Source organism: Ictalurus punctatus, chromosome 12 (assembly GCF_001660625.3).
Source record: "Ictalurus punctatus breed USDA103 chromosome 12, Coco_2.0, whole genome shotgun sequence".
Taxonomy (NCBI): Eukaryota; Metazoa; Chordata; class Actinopteri; order Siluriformes; family Ictaluridae; genus Ictalurus; species Ictalurus punctatus.
This window is the reverse complement of record NC_030427.2, coordinates 625,001-645,598: the sequence shown is the minus strand read 5'-3', so window position 1 is coordinate 645,598 and position 20,598 is coordinate 625,001. Positions and strand designations below refer to the sequence as shown.

General features: G+C 41.2%; 1 protein-coding gene and 1 long non-coding RNA gene across 6 annotated transcripts in view; both read left to right on the top strand.

Annotated features, from left to right (window-relative positions):
• The first annotated feature begins 7,389 nt into the window (after window positions 1-7,389).
• LOC128634151 (uncharacterized) lies at window positions 7,390-10,523 on the top strand. Its single transcript, XR_008397402.1, has 3 exons — window positions 7,390-7,496; window positions 8,694-8,886; window positions 9,243-10,523. It is a non-coding gene; the product is annotated as an uncharacterized LOC128634151 (long non-coding RNA).
• Window positions 10,524-14,421: 3,898 nt separating this feature from the next.
• The window catches only part of LOC128634116 (NLR family CARD domain-containing protein 3), a 9,226-nt gene continuing 3,049 nt past the window's right edge, over window positions 14,422-20,598 (top strand). The window contains exons 1-8 of one of the 5 annotated variants that reach the window (XR_008397324.1): window positions 15,583-15,694; window positions 15,854-15,975; window positions 16,434-16,550; window positions 16,961-17,015; window positions 17,250-17,454; window positions 17,739-19,515; window positions 19,650-20,372; window positions 20,434-20,598. The exon at window positions 20,434-20,598 is cut by the window's right edge and continues 200 nt beyond it. Coding sequence is in view for 4 of the 5 variants with exons in the window: in XM_053684355.1 (XP_053540330.1) it covers window positions 15,923-15,975; window positions 16,434-16,550; window positions 16,961-17,015; window positions 17,250-17,454; window positions 17,739-19,515; window positions 19,650-19,776 (2,334 nt within the window). In the remaining variant the exon portion in view is untranslated. Of the gene's footprint in view, window positions 14,441-15,580; window positions 15,695-15,853; window positions 15,976-16,433; window positions 16,551-16,960; window positions 17,016-17,249; window positions 17,455-17,738; window positions 19,516-19,649 lie in introns of those variants that run through there. The other 4 variants (XM_053684354.1, XM_053684355.1, XM_053684356.1 and 1 more) reach the window with 4 other exon arrangements.

The window sequence follows — 20,598 nt, the reverse complement described above, 5'->3', positions numbered from 1 at the left end:
GAAGTGTAGTTATTTCAGAAGTCACTGATGTGCAGATATCCATTCTCCTTCGTATATCTTGGGCCGGTGTGGTCAGTGCACGTAAGCTACTATATACCTGCTTTATTTCTGACTCATACTTTTCCAAGGTTCTTATCATTTCGCCTAAGTCTGATTTACAACATTCTTCCTTTAGTTTACTTCTAATATACTGAACCTCAGCTTTGAAGGTTACATATGTTAACATGAACTTTCTTTCCTTTTTTATGCTCTCCTGTTTAATGAGCTCAAGCATCTTTTCTGTTGGGTGTTTTTCTCTTTCTGACCGCCTCACTGCTTGTTCAGTGCCAGGTGTTGGCTCCTGGAGCCCTATCCTATGTATTTGGAGGTCTTTATTAATTTCAGCTAACCGTTCTTCAATTCTTTGTTTCTCTGAGGCTTCAAGTTCAGTTTCTAATTCCTTCTGTAATTCTGTTTTCTCGTTTTCTAGAGCCTGTAGTACTCCTTCTAGTACACAAACATCTGGTGTGCTTTGATCCATTTTAGTAAACTATTTTGAAACAACACTACTGAAATATTAAATGATGAAAGGTAAACTAGAATGACCAGGAAAATACACACTTTCAAATGATCAAACAAGTACGTTATATACACACTGCTATTCAACTTACAAAACTATTCAGATGCAGTTCTCATTTTTCCTTTGTTTCAAATAATAAATTGGAATTGCAATAAATAACAATTTAAACAAAACTGAGAAATGTAAATGCACAGTCTGACCTGGAATCCAGATTTAATGAATGTTCACAAACTCAATTGTCCAAAGATGTCGCGTTGTTGCTTCCCTGTGGCCGTTCTTGGCAGCTGCAGCACCGTCTTCTTCTGGGTTCCACCTTCACGCTGAACTGAAGCTCGCGAGGTCACGTTGGATGAATGCCAGGATGGGTAGGCAGGTCGTTTACGCTGAGTGCGGGACTTCACAAGGGGCGGCCCGTACAATATTCCCTGGGATGCTGGCGATCGTTGCTCACTCTCCAATGGCTACGTTGTACATGTCCATGGATGGCGATGTTTTACACCACACCAAACAATACTTTTTCACTGCAGTTCACGAAGCAGTATGTTCTTCACTGTGGCTCGTGGCAGCAGGCCACGTTTTTCACTGCTTTTCCAGAATAGGCCTACGTTCTTCTTCACTGCCTTTCCAAAGGCAGTAGGCCACGTTTTTCACTGTAGCTGCTCCCAAACTTATTCTTCTGGTCAGATTAAAACGTACGCTTCAACTGATGTTTGTCGTTTCTTTAATTGCATTCCTTCACAACTTAAGCGCATTCAATCACCGTCAAACACCGTCAAACACCGTCAAACACCATCAAACACCATCAAACACCGTCAAACACCGTCAAACACCGTCAAAAACTGAAATAAAGTGCATAACACATTCTCACATGAGCATATTGTACGTAAGCATGTTCTTAAGAGTCCATGAGTAGTCATTCATCTTGCTCACATATTAAACTAGCATTAATGGCCTTAGGAAACATTGCGCTATTACATTGCAATACAAACATGAAATGCACAACATCACAAACTAACATACCGTGTGCGCCTTCCGACCAGAAATCTAGGAGTTGCTGTAACGCTTTACTGTTTAATTATTCTCTTCTTTAGCATCTAACTCCGTGTACAGCGTAGCACCAACAAACTGCATGCACATTTTTGCACTGCTATTAGTTAGGCTAATCACATGACCACAGTAACTTAAATTAAATGCAGCTCACTAGTTTAACCTGTAGGTGTCACTATTTCTGCAACCCTTGTAAAACAAAACTCACATAGGCAAATTACTATTAATATTTACAGTGCATTATTGTAATAATAACATAACAAATAAATACTTTAAAGGCTTAAAGAAAGAAATGACACATACATGCTTTCAGCGACAGCTACAGTGCATAAACATGTGAAACACAGATTCTCTCACAGCACAGAAAGGACATTCATAACTTACATCAGGGTTTAAAACACAGATAAAAGAATTAACAGCCACTGCACCGTGTAAAATCCTCCACTGTAAATCCCCACACTTTTTTGTTAATGGTGACTTGTACAAGGCTCTCCATTGTGGCTTTACATGTTCCTTTATTTGTAGAACAGAACGCCAAGGTGTGTCGACTCTTTTGTCCAGAAACTTTTTATTTAGAGATAGTACACACATTTTGTACAGTTCTTTCCCAGATGGTACCTTGGGACCCACAAAACCTAGTTTTTCAGATTTAAAAAACACACCTGAGCACTCACGTACATTTGCCAAGACACTAAAATCCGGTAAAGGATCTTGGTCATTGGGACTACTTAGCCCTCCGGAATATTCCTCCAGCATTTTCAAGACCTTTTCAGTCAACAGGGACCTCCATTCCACAAGGAACTGCGTGACTACACGGACTGACTTCATCTTTATGTGTCCAGCAACTCCCACCGCGTTCCCAAACTCCGGTCCTGCTAAGGTCAGTAGGTCACCCAGAGTGATGACTCCAGCCCTGCAGAACCCCTCTGTAAGCGCAGGAAACGGCTTTCTTTGAAAAACATCTAAAATGGAACCATTTATGATTGGCTCCTGCAGCAGCCAGTGGAGAGAACTTGAGCATTGTACTCTCTGCACTGTTAAAAGTCCCCACACTTTAAAAACATCACGGTAAAAAACAGGAAGTTTCCTGATGTCCATCTTTTTCGGGTCCATCCAGAAAAGAGGTTTATTTAAATCCAGTCCTTCAAGTGTCTGTAAAATGGCACATGCTACAGCCTTCCAGTTTGCATTTACAGGTCCATGTAGCAGCCTTTGCACAAACTGTAACCGAAAGGCTGCAGTCCTGCTCTGCAGGTGCACCAGTCCATGTCCCCCTCATCCTTGGGGAGAAACAGAACACTCTGTGGAACCCAGTGTAGATTGTCCCAAAAAAAATTAACCAAAATTGACTGGATTTTAGATAAAACGTGTATTGGGGGATCGATGTACGCAAGCCTATGCCAGAGGGATGATGCTACCAGGTTGTTAATTATAAGCACACGCCCCCTAAAGGACACTTTTTTAACTAAAAAATTCCACTTCTCCAACCGACCCTTTACCTTCTCGACAGTCCCTTCGAAGTTTTTCCCCATAAACCCTTCGTCTCCTAAAAACACCCCCAAATACTTAAAACCATCTCTACAATAAGCCACGATTAAAACGCCACGCTTTTCTCCCAGTTTACCTTGGCGGAAGAAACAATTCTAAAACCGTCAGTGATCTTCAACGTTGTATCAACATCCCTCTGGCTGCCAACAAGTATCGCCACATCATCAGCGTATGCTGATAGTTTAAAAACACCCTCACACTTTGGAATTGTTCTGTTCTCAGTTTTGCTAAAAGAGGTTCAATCGCAAGGAAATAGCGGGCATCCTTGTCTTATTCCCCTATGAACTTTAAAAGGAGCACACAAGTCACCATTACTCTTCAGTATGCTTTCACTGTCACGGTACAGAACTCTTATTTTATCGATAAAATCCAAATTAAAACCAAAAGCAGCCAAAACGTTCCATAAGTAGGTATGCTCAACCCTGTCGAAAGCCTTTTCCTGGTCAATTAAAACCAAACCACATTCCAAATTAAAAATCCTTCCGACCTCTACGACATCCTTAATGAACGAAATGTTATCATGAATAAATCTACCCGGCACACAGTAGGTCTGGTCCGGATGGATCACCTCTTCCATGACTATACTAAGTCAGTTTGCCAATACCTTAGAGAGCAGTCGGTATTCCACACAGAGAACTGAAACAGGTCTCCATGATTTTATGTCATGTAAATCTCATTTTTTGGGCAACAGAGTCAATACTGCTCTGCGACAACTGAGTGGCAGCCGCCCCGTGACTAAACTGTCACCCAGTACCTCCAGTAGGTCTGCACCCATTTCAGGCCAAAAAGACTTATAAAAGTCAGCCGGTAGACCATCGATCCCTGGTGCCTTGCCACTCTCCATACCCTGGAGGGCTCGTAGCAGTTCCTCTAGGGTTAACGACCCTCCGAGGTCTGCATGTGCTTCCTCTGACACCTGAGGGAGATCCTTCAAGAACACGTTATCATGTGCCTGCTCATCGGAGATTTCACACATGTACAGTTCCTTGTAGAAACTGACTGCTCTCTTTCGAATTTCTCTATGGTCCACTAAAAGTGTCCCATCATCAGAAAACAGGCCATGTATCATCTTATTCTGACCATTCCTTTTTCCAAATTAAAAAAGAATTTCGACGGTGCATCCATACACTCTACAGTCTGAAACCGTGACCTGACCAGAGCTCCTTGTGCGGTAACGTCTAGCAATTTAGTCAATAAATTCTTTTTTATTCTTAAATTTTCTATGCATACCTGCCGTCCTGTGTTTTTCATTAACTCTTGAAGCACCATTATTTCATCCTCCAAGGATTTCACACGGGGAGTTGTGTCTCTCGTGACATTGGAGGTATTTTGTTGACACAGCTGTTTAATTTGTGTTTTGGCAAAGTCCCACCACTGCTGCACTGATTTAAAAGAACCCTTTGTGGTTCTAAAATCACTCCACAAATATTTAAACACATCCCTAAAATGACCATCTTGCAATAAACTGGTGTTAAAATGCCAATACGCACTCTTATGCTTGAGTTTACTTAAAAACACAGTAGACAGAACCATACAATGGTCCATAAATCCTACCGGTATAATTACACAACTTCTAAAAGCACTTAACTGGTGTTTAAAGCCATCAAATTTATCCAATCTGGCCATAGAGAGCATATTATTATAGGAGTGTACCCAGGTATACTGCTTTTGCATGTGGTGAAAATTTCTCCAAATGTCCACAAGGTCACAGGACTTCATTAATTCGACTAGCCTTCTACGTGATGGCATATGGGGCTCTACATGATTCCTGTCTATACCCAGCTCTGTACAATTAAAATCCCCCGCTAGAATAAAAGAATCATCAGAGTCACAATTCTTCAGGACATTATCTAAGGTTAATAAAAATAACATTCTTTCAATGGCCGTGGTCGGGGCATAAACACAAACAAAAACAACCCACCTATTCTCATATTGAGCTCTAACCTTTAACAGTCGACCCTTTATGATTTCATCAACTTGATAAGAACAGGGGATAAAATTATAGGAAAATAAAATAGCTACTCCGCCACTGGTAGATGTCTTATGACTTAAAACGGATAACCCTTTAAACTCCCTGGCCCAGTCCGCAGCATTATTAGCGTCTGTGTGGGTTTCCTGAGCAAAGATTACATCAATTTTCTTTTGCTTCACCGTTTCAAACAACAAAAATCTTTTATTTCTTTCCCTTGCTCCATTTAAATTCAACGAAGCGATTCGAAACTCACTCATAAATATGAGGAAAAATAATAGATTTACGTACATGATGTCTAGGATTGACTATCACTATCATTATAGTCCAACAGTACATTGACTTTTGTAAGGATTTTCTTTAGACGGTATCCCTCCTGATCAGTGAAACCCCATTCTCCCATAAACCAACGTGTTTTTTTAATGAACTGTTCCACATCCGGAAAAAACTCGTCTATCCTCACATTCCTAGCATGTTTAGTCTTTCTCAGAAAAGCCTTGATGTTGTCCACGCTATATTCATGGCTAGAAAAGCCACTTAGATTTACACTACATGTAATACTACAGTCAGACGCTTCGCTCTCGCTCTCTACCTCTCTTTCCTCTTAGCCTGTGCATGAGGACGATTTCTCCGTCTCTTTCTCTGGGGTACTTTGAACACATTCTCTTCTGTCTCCATATGAGAGCTATCATCCGCAACTTCATCAAAAAGGGACGGATCCACACTATCTAGTGACACTGTACTGTTCACCCGTTTTTCCGGACAGGCCCGCACCAGATGACCAGATAAACTACACCCAAAACACTTCATTGTCGTAGTAGTAGCGTAAATAACATAATTAAAATCCTCCACCTTTACATTGAGTGTCAGATCCAGATCATTATTATCCTTCAGAACCATGTACACACACCGTCTGAAAGACACGATATGTTTAACACGAGGGGATTTACTTGTAGTCGTGATCTTCTTGATCTGGGAGACCGGTTTTCCATAGCGGGATAGAGTTTGAGACAGAACCTCGTCCTTAATAAAAGGAGGAACATTCGACAGGATGAGTTTTTTACACAGGGTTGATAAAGGAAGCACTAAGTGGAACACATCATCAATCACAACTCCACTGTCCACCATGTCGTTTACTAACTCCACCGTTTTCAGAAACAGCACGACGGCACTATTCATCCGGGCCGCAGACAGAATGTTGTCGTGTCCAACACTCTCCCCCACGGCCAGACTCACCTCCTCAACGCTGGCAGTAGTGGCTACTGTAATAGCATGCCGCCGCGTGAGGGAATCATATTTACCGGTACCTGGAGCAGCCATGTTTCCCAAAACAACACGGAAACAGCCGCCCAAGCCAGCGACAAACACACACACACACACACACACGCGTGCGCGCGCGCACACACAAAACAAACAATAGTAATTTAAACTCTCTCAGAAGCCAAAGACCTAAAGGAAATCGTATTTCTTAAGAAAAAATAGATAGAAAAATGAACAAGCGAACTTGGAGCAGCGGCCTCGGCCACACTCCTCTCTCCAGAGAGAGAGAGAGAGAGAGAGAGAGTCTGTGTGTGTGTGTGTGTGTGTGTGTGAGAGAGAGAGAGAGAGAGAGAGAGAGAGAGAGAGAGAGTGTCTGTGTGTGTGTGTGAGAGAGAGAGAGAGAGAGAGAGAGAGAGAGAGAGAGTGTCTGTGTGTGTGTGTGTGTGTGTGTGTGAGAGAGAGAGAGAGAGAGAGAGAGAGAGAGAGAGAGAGAGAGAGAGTTTGTAATTGTCACTTCATGGGGACATCATCATGTTTACATAGCAACCTCATGGGGACCAAAAACATTATGGGGACAAAAATCCACGTCCTCACAGGGGTGATGCACTGAAAAGTGTTGAGGAGGCTGTAAATAGACGCCTCACAAATTGGTCTATGTCGCCCCCTTTAGTCTGGAACCCACTTAGTAAAGGACTGTGGCTAATCTGCATATGCACATTAGCTCTATTACCTATTAGCGTACAAAAAGGGTCTGGTAAGTTAAAAGCCTAATTAGACTGTTAGAAGGTTAGATTGTTAGCATAACAATTATCATGTTATCATGTTTTCCAAATAATTATAAGTCATAATAGTAATTAAAGTTTCAGTTTTTAAATTTTCGCACAGCGAAATGACACTTTAAAAAAAAAAAAAAAATCTCTAAACAGTAAAACGAAATCCTTAAGTCGGGTTATGGGGGAGTGTAGTTTTTTTTGACTGCACTAATAGTTCATAAACACCACACAGGAAGTAGGAAAAGAACTACATTTCCCATCTGCCCTGGCTGTCACAGGCTGCTTTCCATTGCCCTAAGGAGTGATTCTACTGCGGCAACGAGACCAAATACAACGAAAGGTAAGTTATTATTATAATTTTTTTGCAGTTTATAAATTTGTAATTTTATTTCCGTGCTTTAACACTTTATTTATAATTGAATCACAATATTAAAGTAATTGTTATGCTAGCGGACTTTACTAGCCAGAGTTAGCACACACTTTAACCAATCCAGCACATTAGTAAGTACAATAAGTTAATAAAATGAAGTTAATATATTAAATAGGCTTTGGTGGTTGTCATGTCATGTGAATATTTAGTGTTATACCGACTTCTGTAACTAGCTTCACCATGTAACGGATAGTTCGGTTATAAATAGCAGAGTCAGGCTTCCTAAATAGTTATCGATCTGAGCGCTGGATTGAGTTTAAAGCCTCTGAAATCGAGGACAGGGTGGACAGTAGTCTGGACCGAGCCCAGCTCATTAGTTCCAGTTATTAGTTTGTTATGAATCTGTAAAGCGCTGGGCGGTGGTGTGATGTGCTTCGATGTTGTAACTACAGCGCGCTCCTTTTATTCTGCGTCTCTAAACACCGCAGCTGAGCTGTGATCTGTGTGTAGAACAGGTTCTCACTCAGCACAGTTATTAGCAAGCACGGATATGGTTATTTTCTTACTCAGAACATCACTAGGGACTGAAAATCTCAATATATTAACATTTTCTTTAGAGGTAAAATGGCACGAAGGTGGAAGAATAATAATTATAACTAGACCAGTACATTTCCTGAAGAAAATGTGAGCGGTGCTTGCCGTGAAATCGGGACAGGGCGCCAATACATTCAAGAGCCGCCCGGGTAGGGTGCCAATACTTTTTAGAGCCGACCGTCAAGGTCGCGAGTACTTTTGAGAGCTGGCTGTGCGGGGTGCCAATACCTTTGAGCGCCGGCTGGAGAGTAATAATAATAACAATAATAATAATAATAATAATAATAATAATAATTAAGTATGCAAGGGAACAATAGTAGTGCTTTTGAAGCACCACTAAATAAATGATCCATAGAATTAACCTGCATAAAGAATGACAATGTCTGCATAGTTTTTCTTCAAAGTGTACTTTCATTGTACTTGAAAATTGCAGTTGTAAAGTATTTGTCCACTTAAACATTTACATCTGACCGTTAACAATAAAAATTCTGTGCAGAGCTATCATATTTGTAGAATTTGATGTGGAATATTCGGTCACTGAATACTTCTCTCTTTCTCTCGTTGTGTATTGAGTATTGATGCTGCAAAAGAAGACGGATCTTTTGGTAGGCTGGTTAATGATGACCACAAGCACCCAAATGGCAGAATGCAGAAGACTGAAGTGGATGGAAGCCCACATCTTGGTCTGTTTGCTTTAACAGACTTTAAAGAAGGTGATGAAATTACCTGCAATTACGGAGGAGGAGTCTGGTCTTGGTGCAGCAAGGTATGCAGGGTATCTCCCTCTCTGTTTTCACAATTTAAAAATTATTCAAAAATAAACATTGTCTTATCCGGCAGTGTTGCGATTCATTTTTGTTGCACAACTAATTTTGTTGTTGTGCATTAACAATAAAATTAGACATTATTGTTCATCTGATCTGCTTCAGGTATTTTACTGCCACGTTTAAGCATGAACTACAAAACGTGTGTGTGTCTGAATGGACCGTAATTATCCCAAAGTCTTCCAAAGTATCCCATATCTAACCCTGAAATAATAAACTTAATTCCTATAGTGAAATAATTATTGTTTTTGTCGTATTGAACAGTGTATTTGCTTTCTGTTGCATATTCCTCTTTTAGATTTTCCAAATGTCTTAAATATGCAGATTATGGAGGGGGACACTGCTGAGAACAATGGCCAGGAGAAACAGCAGCCATCACAGTCTACACCTTTTCTGGATCATAAATATCAGAATTGTGTAGTTTGCTGGCACTTTTAATCCTGCCTTTCAATCACACCTCTCCATAATTTCCAACATAAGCATCCACTGGGACTCAGTAGGTTCCCTACTGCATCTTCTCCAAGAAAACTGAGTACTCTTAGTTACTATTTGGTACATATGCACAAACTGCAGTCAGAGTTTTCATTCTTGAGACGTGAAATGTAAGTTCACAGGCTTAAATTATACATGCCTGATTTTTTTCACATATGTAGGACCTCAGGAAAGTGGTGTCCCCACAATACATGGGTGGGACTACTGACCCCAGAATGTTCTAATTACAAAAAATTGTGAGTGTGTGTGTGAGTGTGTGTGTGAGTGTGTGTGTGAGTGTGTGTGTGAGTGTGTGTGTGAGTGTGTGTGTGAGTGTGTGTGTGAGTGTGTGTGTGAGTGTGTGTGTGTGTGAGTGTGTGTGTGAGTGAGTGTGTGTGTGAGTGTGTGTGTGAGTGTGTGTGTGAGTGTGTGTGTGAGTGTGTGTGTGAGAGTGTGTGTGAGAGTGTGTGTGAGAGTGTGTGTGAGAGTGTGTGTGAGAGTGTGTGTGTGAGTGTGTGTGTGTGTGAGTGTGTGTGTGAGTGTGTGTGTGTGTGAGTGTGTGTGTGAGTGTGTGTGTGTGTGAGTGTGTGTGTGAGTGTGTGTGTGAGTGTGTGTGTGAGTGTGTGTGTGAGTGTGTGTGTGAGAGTGTGTGTGAGAGTGTGTGTGAGAGTGTGTGTGAGAGTGTGTGTGAGAGTGTGTGTGTGTGTGTGTGTGTTAAAGGTACAGGAGCAGTCTGGCTGTGCAGCTACAGTAAATGTTAATGTTAATAATAATAATAATAGGACGTTATTTAAAAGCTCATACAGCTGATGTTATTTTTATTTAGTAGTTAATTTAACATGCTATGCTAACATGTAAACAATAAGATAATATTACCTGACGTACATTTTACACTCAATATTGTCTGTTTCTGTTCTATTTCACCAACAAAAATATTTCCAAACAAAGCCACAGCAGGTCCTGCTCCTTTTTCCTCCTAATTCCCTCATTTCTCCACGTTGGGATTAATAAAGTATTATCTTATTTCATCTTTTGTTCAAATGGGAGATTTCTTATTTATTTTATTTATTTTGTTTATTTTTAAATAGGAGACTTTTTAATACTTTTATTAAAAATGGCTTCATGTTTCAATTATAATGAAGCATTTGTTCAAACAAAAATGTTTTCAGTCCTTTAAGGATCATTGTAACTGATGATGTTATTATTATTATTATTAATAATAATAATAATAATAATAATAATAATAATAATAATAATAATGATGATGTGGTGTCATGTCCTCTGATTTCTGTGTGAGACAAACGCACTCATATTTCTGTTACATGGGAAACTTTAGGGTTAGGGTGCATACATACTCTGCTTTAAATAAACAGCAGGAGATTGAGCACCAGTGACTTGACACCTACAGCTGACAAAGCTGCAAGCAGGGTTCATAACTGCGCAAGAAAACCCCGCTGGATTTAGAGTCCGACGCCTCAAAGTGATTTAAGGAAACACTAGGCTATTCTACTGGAGCCGACGGACGTGTCTGTCCATGTTCGACCCTTCTCCAGCAACAACTTTGCAGTCTCGTTTATATTCTCAGGTTTCCGCACGTGGACGCCCTCTTCAGTACGTTCACTTCAGTCAAGTAATTAGAGCCTTTACTAGTTTACATGAACACATTCGGACGACTTACTTTACGTCAAAGCATTTTCCTAGGATAAAACACAAGCGTGTTTGATGAATGCCAAGGTGCTTTCTTGCTCATCTGAATAGAGTTCCCTCTGCATTACGACACAGTTTCATAACAGGCTTCAAGTTGCACAGGTGAAACCCCAGTGTAGTTCAAGTCCAGTGCCCTTTTCTCTCTGCAGTCGGCAAGATAGTGCACACGAGTTAGTTGACACAGACCGCTGACATGCCTTGAGCAGGCTTCAAGTTGCGTAGGGGAGACCCCAGTGCATTCCAAGTCCAGTGCCATTTTCTCTTGGCCATCAGAGGAAGGGAGCATGAGACAAGACTTAAGTGCATTTCCTTGGTTCATTTATGTTCTGATGGTTTATGTTTTGATCGTTTCAATGTGCCAACCTTCTTTACCAGCCGTAACCGCGATGGAGAATGAGACAAGGATTAAGAGTGACTCCAAGGCTCATTGACGTTTTGATCGTGCATGGTCTCAACATTCCAAAGTGTCATGTGTCTTTTCAAATGGCTTCATGTTTCAATTATAATGAAGCATTTGTTCAAACAAAAATGTTTTCAGTACTTCAAGGATCATTGTAACCGATGATGTTATTATTATTAATATTAATGGTAAATGGCACACTTATAGCCCTTTTATCCAAAGTGCTTTACACTGTGTCTCATTCACCCATTCACACACCAATGGTAGCAGAGCTGCCATGCAAGGCGCTAGCTCACCATCGGGAGCAACTTGGGGTTCAATGTCTTGCCCAAGGACACTTTGACATGTGGAGTCATGTGGGCCGGGAATCGAACCGACAACCCGCTCTACCACCTGAGCCACAGCTGTCCTCTGATTTCTGTGTGGAAACTGTCATGGGAACTGTCATGGGAAACTTTAGCTGTATTATGGCTGTGTGTGTGTGATCAATGTTCTGATATTTCATCATTTCTCTTCCAGTCTGCGTGGGTGTGATCTGACAGAGGAAAGCTGTAGAGTTCTGTCCTCAGTTCTCAGATCAAACTCCTCCAGACTGAGAGAACTGAACCTGAGTGACAATAACCTGCAGGATTCAGGAGTGAAGCTGCTCTCTGCTGGACTGGAGAATCCACACTGTACCCTGGAGATACTGAGCTACACTCTCTCTCTCACACACACACACACACATACACACTCACAAACACACTCACAAACACACATCCAGTTTCCATCTGTGGTGATTGTAATTGTAGTGATGTACAGTGCATCCAGAAAGTATTCACAGCGCTTCACTTTCCCACATTTCGTTATGTTACAGTCTTATTCCAAAATGGATTAAATTCATTATTTTCCTCAATATTCTACAAACAATACCCCATAATGACAACGTGAAAGAAGTTTGTTTGAAATCTTTGCTAATTTATTTAAAAAAAAAAAAAAGCACATGTACATAAGTATTCACAGCCTTTGCCATGACACTCAAAATTGAGCTCAGGTGCATCCTGGTTCCACTGATCATCCTTCAGATGTTTCTACAACGTGACTGGAGTCCACCTGTGGTAAATTCAGTTGATTGGACATGATTTGGAAAGGCACACACCTGTCTATATAAGGTCCCACAGTTAACACTGCATGTCAGAGCACAAACCAAGCCATGAAGTATTGGCCCTCTAAGGAGAAAGCTCTAAAAGTTTTGCCTCCATACACGTTCGGCTCTAGAATGTATTGGCACACGATCTGTTCGGCTCTCAAAAGTATTGGGACCCTATCCGGCCGGCGCTCAAAAGTACTTGACAGGCGCCCTTGACAGTCAGCTCTAAAAAGTATTGGCACACTACACGGCCGGCTCTAACAATGCTGGCGCCCTATCTGTCCGGCTCTCGAAAGTATTGGCGCCCTACGCTGTTGGCTCTCGAAAATATTGGCACCCTATTTGTCCAGCTTTAAAAGTATTAGCACCCTAAACAGCCAGTATAGCGCTAACACATGCTAGCAACATGCCAGCATGATGCTAAAACGTGCAAGCATGATACTAAAACATGTTAGCATGATGCTACAACAAACTGTCATGATGTAAAACAAGCTAGCATGATGCTAAAACAAGCTAGCATGATGCAAAAATGTGTTAGCATGATGCTAAAACATGTAAGCATGATGCTAAAACATGCTAGCATGATGCAAAAATGTGTTAGCATGATGGTAAAACGTGCAAGCATGATGGTAAAACGTGCAAGCATGATGCTAAAACATGGTAGCATGATGGTAAAACGTGCAAGCATGATGGTAAAACATGCTAAAACGTGCTAGCATGATGGTAAAACATGCTTAAACATGCTAGCATGATGCTAAAATATGTAAGCATGATGCTACAACAAGCTAGCATGATGCTAAATCATGTAAGCATGATGCTACAACAAGCTAACATGATGTAAAACATGCTAGCATGATGTAAAACATGCTAGCATGATGCTACAACATGTTAAAACATGCTAGCATGATGCTAAAACCCTGTAGCAACCTATCCATCTGGCTCTCAAAAGTATTGGCACCCGATCCAAATTTAGCCAGGAAGTGTACTGGTCTAGTTATTATAATAAATATTATTCTTCTTCCACTTTTTTCGGCGCGTAACTTCTCTCGCGTTTGTTGGAGATGAGGTGTCAAAGTGATCGGCTTATTGAGCAGAGGTGTGCTATGACTTTTATAAGCGATCGGAATGCTGGAATTCCTGCTATGGAAGCTCAAAGTCAGAAAATTCCCCATAGATTGCATTGAGTTTCGAAAGTATTGGCACTCTAAACAGAAAGCTCTAAAAGAATTGCCTCCGTACACATTTGGCTCTAAAATGTATTGGCACACGATCTGTTCAGCTCTCAGAAGTATTGGCACCCTATCTGGCCGCCTCTCAAAAGTACTGGCACCCTTGATGGTCAGCTCTATAAGGTATTGGCGCACTACACGTCCGGCTCTCAAAAGTATTGGCGCCCTTCGCCATCGGCTCTTGAAAGTATTGGCGCCCCATTCCTGTTTTGCCATGGCAAGCACCATATACATTTTCTTCAGGAAATGTACCGGTCTAGTTATTATTATAATTAATGGTGCTTGAAAAGCACTACTATTGTTCTTCGGCCTACTTAGTATTATTATTATTATTATTATTATTATTATTATTATTATAATTAATGGTGCTTGAAAAGCACTATTATTGTTATTCTGCAAACTTATTATAATTCTTCTTCTTCTTCTTCCACTTTTTTTTCAGTGCGAAACTAGTCCCGCACCGTTTGTTGGAGATCGACGGTTGAGGTGTCAAATCGATCGGCTTATTGAGGAGAGGTGTGCTATGCATTACGGAAGTGATCGGAATGTCGGCATTCCCGGTACGGAAGCTCAAAGTCAGAAAATTTCCCATTGAGTTGCGAAAGAATTGACGCTCTACACTGCCAGCTCTAAAAGAATTGCCTCCATACACGCCCGGCTCTAAAAAGTATTGGCAACCAATCTGTTCGGCTCTTAGAAGTATTGGCGCCCTATCTGGCCGACTCTCAAAAGTATTGGCACCCTGCATGGCTGGCTCTCCAAAGTATTTCCGCCCTACACGGCCAGCTCTAAAAAGTATAGCTGCACTACACGGCCGGCTCTCAGAAATATTGGTGCCCTGTGCCTCCAGCTCTCAAAAGAATTGATGCCCATCGTGTCCAGCTCTCAAAAGTATGGCCACCCCACTCTTCTGGCTGTCGAAAGTATTGGCGCCTGATCCGAATTTTGCCATGGCAAGCAGCACACATTTTCTTCAGGAAATGTACTGGTCTAGATTATTATTATTATTGTTGTGTGTGTGTGTGTGTGTGTGTGTGTGTGTGTCTTATTATTTTAGACATCAGATATTTCTCATCTATATTAAATGTTTTCTACACATTTGATCATTTTAGAAAATGTTTGAAGGATTTTTACACGCACCCCTGCTCTCATCAGACAGAACCTTGATTGGGAAACACTGGGTTAGTTACTCGTCTGACCAATGTGTTTAACTTACTCTCCATCATCACTTTTATTCTGAGTAACATTCATTATTCACACAAAAACTACTTACACACCAATCCTCACTAATATCAGGATACTCGCTCTCCTCAAGGGAAAACCAGAAAAAATACATTTCTGCAGATATTTAAGTAAACTTACTCAGCGTATGAGTTCTGCTTCTTTATCTAATGATCTGCTGAGTGTTTCTACTTCCTGTTATTTTATTTTAGTTTATATATTTGTGTAGAGCTCTGACAGTTGTTTGTGCACAGCTGAATGAAGTCACGAGATAATAAATGAAGGTAATGAAATGATAATGTGTGTGATGTAGATTTTACCAGACTTTTCATTCTGTTCTCTGTATTTGCAGCGTTTTCAGGCTTATACTTTCAGTATTTACAGGCCTTTGCTCGATGAATCAGAAAGCTGTCTGATAACAAACCATATCTGTGTGTGTGTGTGTGTGTGTGTGTGTGTGTGTGTGTGTGTGTGTATTACCCTACCTCACTGCCCCTCCCCCTCTGCAGAATAAACGGTGAGGAAGTGAAAGTGAAAGTCAGTCTCCATTTTGTGTGGAGGGGAAAATACAGCATTTCAGGAGTAAAAACACAGTGAGTATCTACATCTAAAGCTATAATATATAAACACACTGAATGTACACTAGAAGCAGAAGAGTTTTGTGGGTTTGTACTGAAGTTTGAATGTACACAGGCTGTTTTATGACTTGATACAGAGACTATTTCCTGTAAATGAACTCTGCGCTGATACAGGGTTTGATTTAACACACCGATGTTGGAGTGAAGTAAACGTGTGTCCTGCTGTAATCTGGAGAAGGAGACATGACCTCCAACATGAGTGTGTCTGGAGAACAGGACTTAAAGAGAGACGAGAGGTGAGTTACTTTTCCATTCACCAGCAATAAACACACACCGTCTCATGGAACAGATCTGTATCTCTAAACACTCACTAGTTTACAGAGGAACTAGACTTTGGTTTAAGGTGTTTAATAGCAGTGAATATATCACTGATCTGATCTAAGAACAGTTTAGAGAAATCATTCACTGAGAGAAGAGTAAAAAGGACTGTGTAATGTGGAGGAGAAGAGCAGCGTAGCTTTGAGTCAGTGAACTCTACAGGCTTTAAGACCCAGCTGAGTCAGTTATCTGTGACTGGGACTCCTGACATCAGTGTAATTCCTGAGGTATGAGACGTGTCTCCTGTTTGAATAAGTGTGCAGACTGGAGCTGAATTAAAAAGATGGAATTATTGGTGTTTAATGATGAACACATTGTGTAACAGTGCTGAGACAGCAGAGTATTAATTATTGCTGATATTTCTGTTTAATTCTAGAATGATGGAGGGAAAGAGATCAGACTCACCAGAACCCAGCTGTGTGTCCATGAAGAGTGACGAGTCAATGGATCTTCCACTTCACTTCAGAGACGGAGCCAGTTCTCCTGATGTGAGGTCAGTACAGTGAGGTGTTTTACAGCAGTGTTCCACCTGATCAAACTCACTGGTCTCATTCTGAAGCCCTTCATGATCTTTATCAGGTGTTGAAGCAGTAAAACACTAAACTGTGCAGTGCTGCAGCTCTCGGACTGGCAGTGAGGAAAACTGCTTTAAGAGTTCAGTTCAGCCTGCAGTCCCTGAGCTGGAGGGTCTGTGGTGCTACACAACAACATTTACACCTGGGACATTAATGACTAGATCACTATTTTATTCATAAACATGTTAGAGTCAGTGAGAAATCCTGAAATCAGTGTATTGTGTTAAGAGGATAGTGTTAAATATCTGTCTCTGTATGTATTAGTGTGTGTTGTGCAGCTATGAATACATATAGTCTATATCACATCATGTGTTTTATTTCTTCACAGACCACAACAGAAGAAATCAAACCTCAGCAGAAATCAGTTGGACTCCATATTCAAGGTGTGTGTCTTTTTAATGTGTGTAACTTGTGTGTGAGCAGGTTGCAGGTTTTTTATTTAAGATCATGACAATTTACAGATTTAATGATGTGCAGTAGCATTATGGGTAATCAGGCAGAATTTCAGCTGTAACTGTGGTAATAGAAAGAGACTTTTATTCTTTTGATAAAATAAAAGCATCTCTTTCTGTGTAACATTATAATATTTAGATGTGTTCCTGTGTGTTTCTAACCAGGAGCTGGAACACAAAGTCATCACTCTGATAAAGAATGAGCTGAAGAGGTTTAGGAAGCTCCTGAGTCCAGATTACCCAGCATGCACTGAGAGGGAGGTGGAGGATGAGGAGGATGTGCACAGTGTCAGAGACGGAGCGCTGAAGATCACACTGCACGTCCTGAAGAACATGAACCACACAGATCTCGCTAACACACTGCACAACAGTAAGAGCTCTGAGTCATGGCTTTATTCCATCAGGTTCACTTTAGAGAGAGGAAATAGTTTTAGATAGGAACACTTTTAGTTTGAAGTTCGAGTTTAGTATCATGTACATCTGCTGCTTTTCTGTTCTGTTCGTGGTCCAGCTTGTGGTGACTCTGTACAATGGTCCTGTTCTTTCAGGAATATTTACTACATGAATCAGGAATGAACAGCAGCATTTGAATTTTACATTTAATCCTGTGTTCAGTGATTTTACATTAAAACATGTTATTACTTTGTTTATTAGAACTCGTCTCTGTGTATCAGCCAAAGCTGAAATCCAGCCTGAGAGAGAAGTTTAAAAGAATTAATGAAGGAATCTCACAGCATGGAAGCTCAGCACTTCTGAATGAGATCTACACAGAGCTCTACATCACAGAGGGTTGGAGTGGAGACGTCAATAATGAACATGAGGTGAGACAGATTGAGACAGCGTCCAGGAGACCAGCAGCACAGGAGACACCCATCAAATGTAACGATCTCTTTAAAGACAAGTCCATCAGAAGAGTGCTGACTAAAGGAGTTGCTGGAATTGGAAAAACAGTCTCTGTGCAGAAGTTCATTCTGGACTGGACTGAAGGAAAAGCAAATCAGGACGTCTTCTTCATGTTTCCACTTCCCTTTAGAGAGCTGAATCTGATGAAGCAGAAACATCTCAGTCTGATGGATCTTCTTCATCACTTTTTCCCAGAAATAAGAAAACTAGAAGTAATAGACTGTGACTCCTACAAAGTGGTGTTGATCTTTGATGGTCTGGATGAGTGTCGACTTCCTCTAAATTTCCAGAAGAATGAGAGACTGTGTGATGTGACAGAGTCAGCCTCAGTGGATGTGCTGCTGACGAACCTCATCAAGGGGAATCTGCTTCCCTCTGCTCTCCTCTGGATAACCTCTCGACCAGGAGCAGCCAATCAGATCCCTCCTGAGTGTGTAGACCAGGTAACAGAGGTACGAGGGTTCAGTGATCCTCAGAAAGAGGAGTACTTCAGGAAGAGGATCAGTGATCGGAGCCTGGCCAATAAAATCATCTCACACATGAAGTCTTCAAGAAGCCTCTACATCATGTGCCACATCCCAGTCTTCTGCTGGATCTCAGCCACTGTTCTAGAGAGAATGTTGGGTGAAGCAGAGAGTGGAGAGATCCCCAAGACTCTGACTCAAATGTTCACACACTTCCTGATCTTTCAGATCAAACACAAGGACCAAAAGTACCATCAGAAATGTGACCCTGATCCTCAGCAGACCAGAGAGAGTATCCTGGCACTGGGAAAACTGGCTTTCCAACAGCTGGAGAAAGGAAACCTGATCTTCTATGAGGAAGACCTGAGAGAGTGTGGCATTGATGTGAGAGAAGTGTCAGTGTACTCAGGAGTGTGTACCCAAATCTTCAGAGAGGAGTTTGGGCTTCACCTGGGGAAGGTGTTCAGCTTTGTACATCTGAGTGTTCAGGAGTTTCTGGCTGCTTTATATGCATTTTTCTGCTTTATTTTTAGAAAGACAAATGTGTTAGTGGAGCAAAGCACTGGACTTTTTAATTTCTTCAGAAAGTCAGACATGTGTGATCTCCTCAGGAGTGCAGTGAACAAGGCCTTACAGAGTGAGAACGGACACCTGGACCTGTTCCTCCGCTTCCTTCTGGGTCTCTCACTGGAGTCCAATCAGACTCTCTTACGAGACTTAATGCCACAGACAGGAAGCAGCTCTCACAGCAAACAGGAAACAGTCGAGTACATCAAGGAGAAGATCAGGGAGAATCCATCTCCAGAGAAATCCATCAATCTGTTCCACTGTCTGAATGAACTGAATGATCATTCTCTAGTGCAGGAAGTACAGCGTTACCTGAACAGAGGAGGTCTCGGTCGTCTCAGGGGAACCAGATTCTCTCCTGCTCAGTGGTCAGCTCTGGTGTTTGTGTTACTGAACTCAGATCAGGAGCTGGATGTGTTTCATTTGAGGAAATATGACCCATCAGAGGAATGTCTTCTGAAGCTGCTGCCAGTGGTCAAAGCCTCCAGAAGAGCTGAGTGAGTATTTTTATTTATAAATGTATCACTGCATGGTTTATTATTTTAATGTAACACTGAACTGCACTGTTTGGATTAATGAAGGTTAATAATTACTCTAATCATCTTTAAACAAACCTCTGGTACTGTTCCAGAAGAGTTTCACTTTTTACACCAACACGTTACGTCTGCACTGAGGGCGGGGCCATGTGGACAAAACCTTCTATCACCATTTATTACCTTTTCTCTAAAACTGATGAAGAAATGATCTCTACAGAATAACTGCATGTATTCATCACTGCTTTCTGATCCTTTTGTGATCTAAACACCAGTGAAAGGCACTTTTTCTTTTCTCCTTTTATTTGAAAGTGACATTGAACAGAACTTCACAAACGAGAAGAAGAAAAACAGAACACTGTCACCATGGGAACAATATGAATACAGCATGTGACACTGGTGATATAGAGGATATAGGAAAATATCTATCAATAGACATGACTGATTATTCTATTTTCTGGTCCTATGATGTGTATCAGCGTATCACACCGCCCAATCTGCACTGAGGGACACGTGAGAGTGTCGTGGAAAACAATCTTTCCAACCTAAGTTAAACTCTTCAGAGACAGAGGGTTTGTAGATGCCAAAGGTCATCAAACTTTATTGAAACAACAAAGTGAGACAGTCTGCAGAAAGTCTGAATTATACACACACACACACGTCTTTATATACTTTTCTGAAGCAGTAAAATTATCCCCAGGCGGGGCAGTAACCTCTTCTTTCTAAAAACAAACCAATCTCCATCGCCTTCATGAATTATTCATATCTATATGATACCTTACATTTGTGGTGCATGCGTTGTCAGTTGGATTTTCTTAAAGGTTTTATTGGGACAAGGTCATTTTTTGCAGCGTTTGCGCCTTGCGTTGAATTTTCTGAAAGGTTTCATCAGGACAGGATTTTTACCCCGTCCCAGATTTCCCCCTTATACCTTAATGACCTTCTGGCTTTAGTCCCAGCCTGGTACACTTCCTCCTGGAAGTCTGATCTGTTATTGTGACACTGGTATTGAAGCTTAAAGGGCTTTGATTGGAAACACAGTTCTGG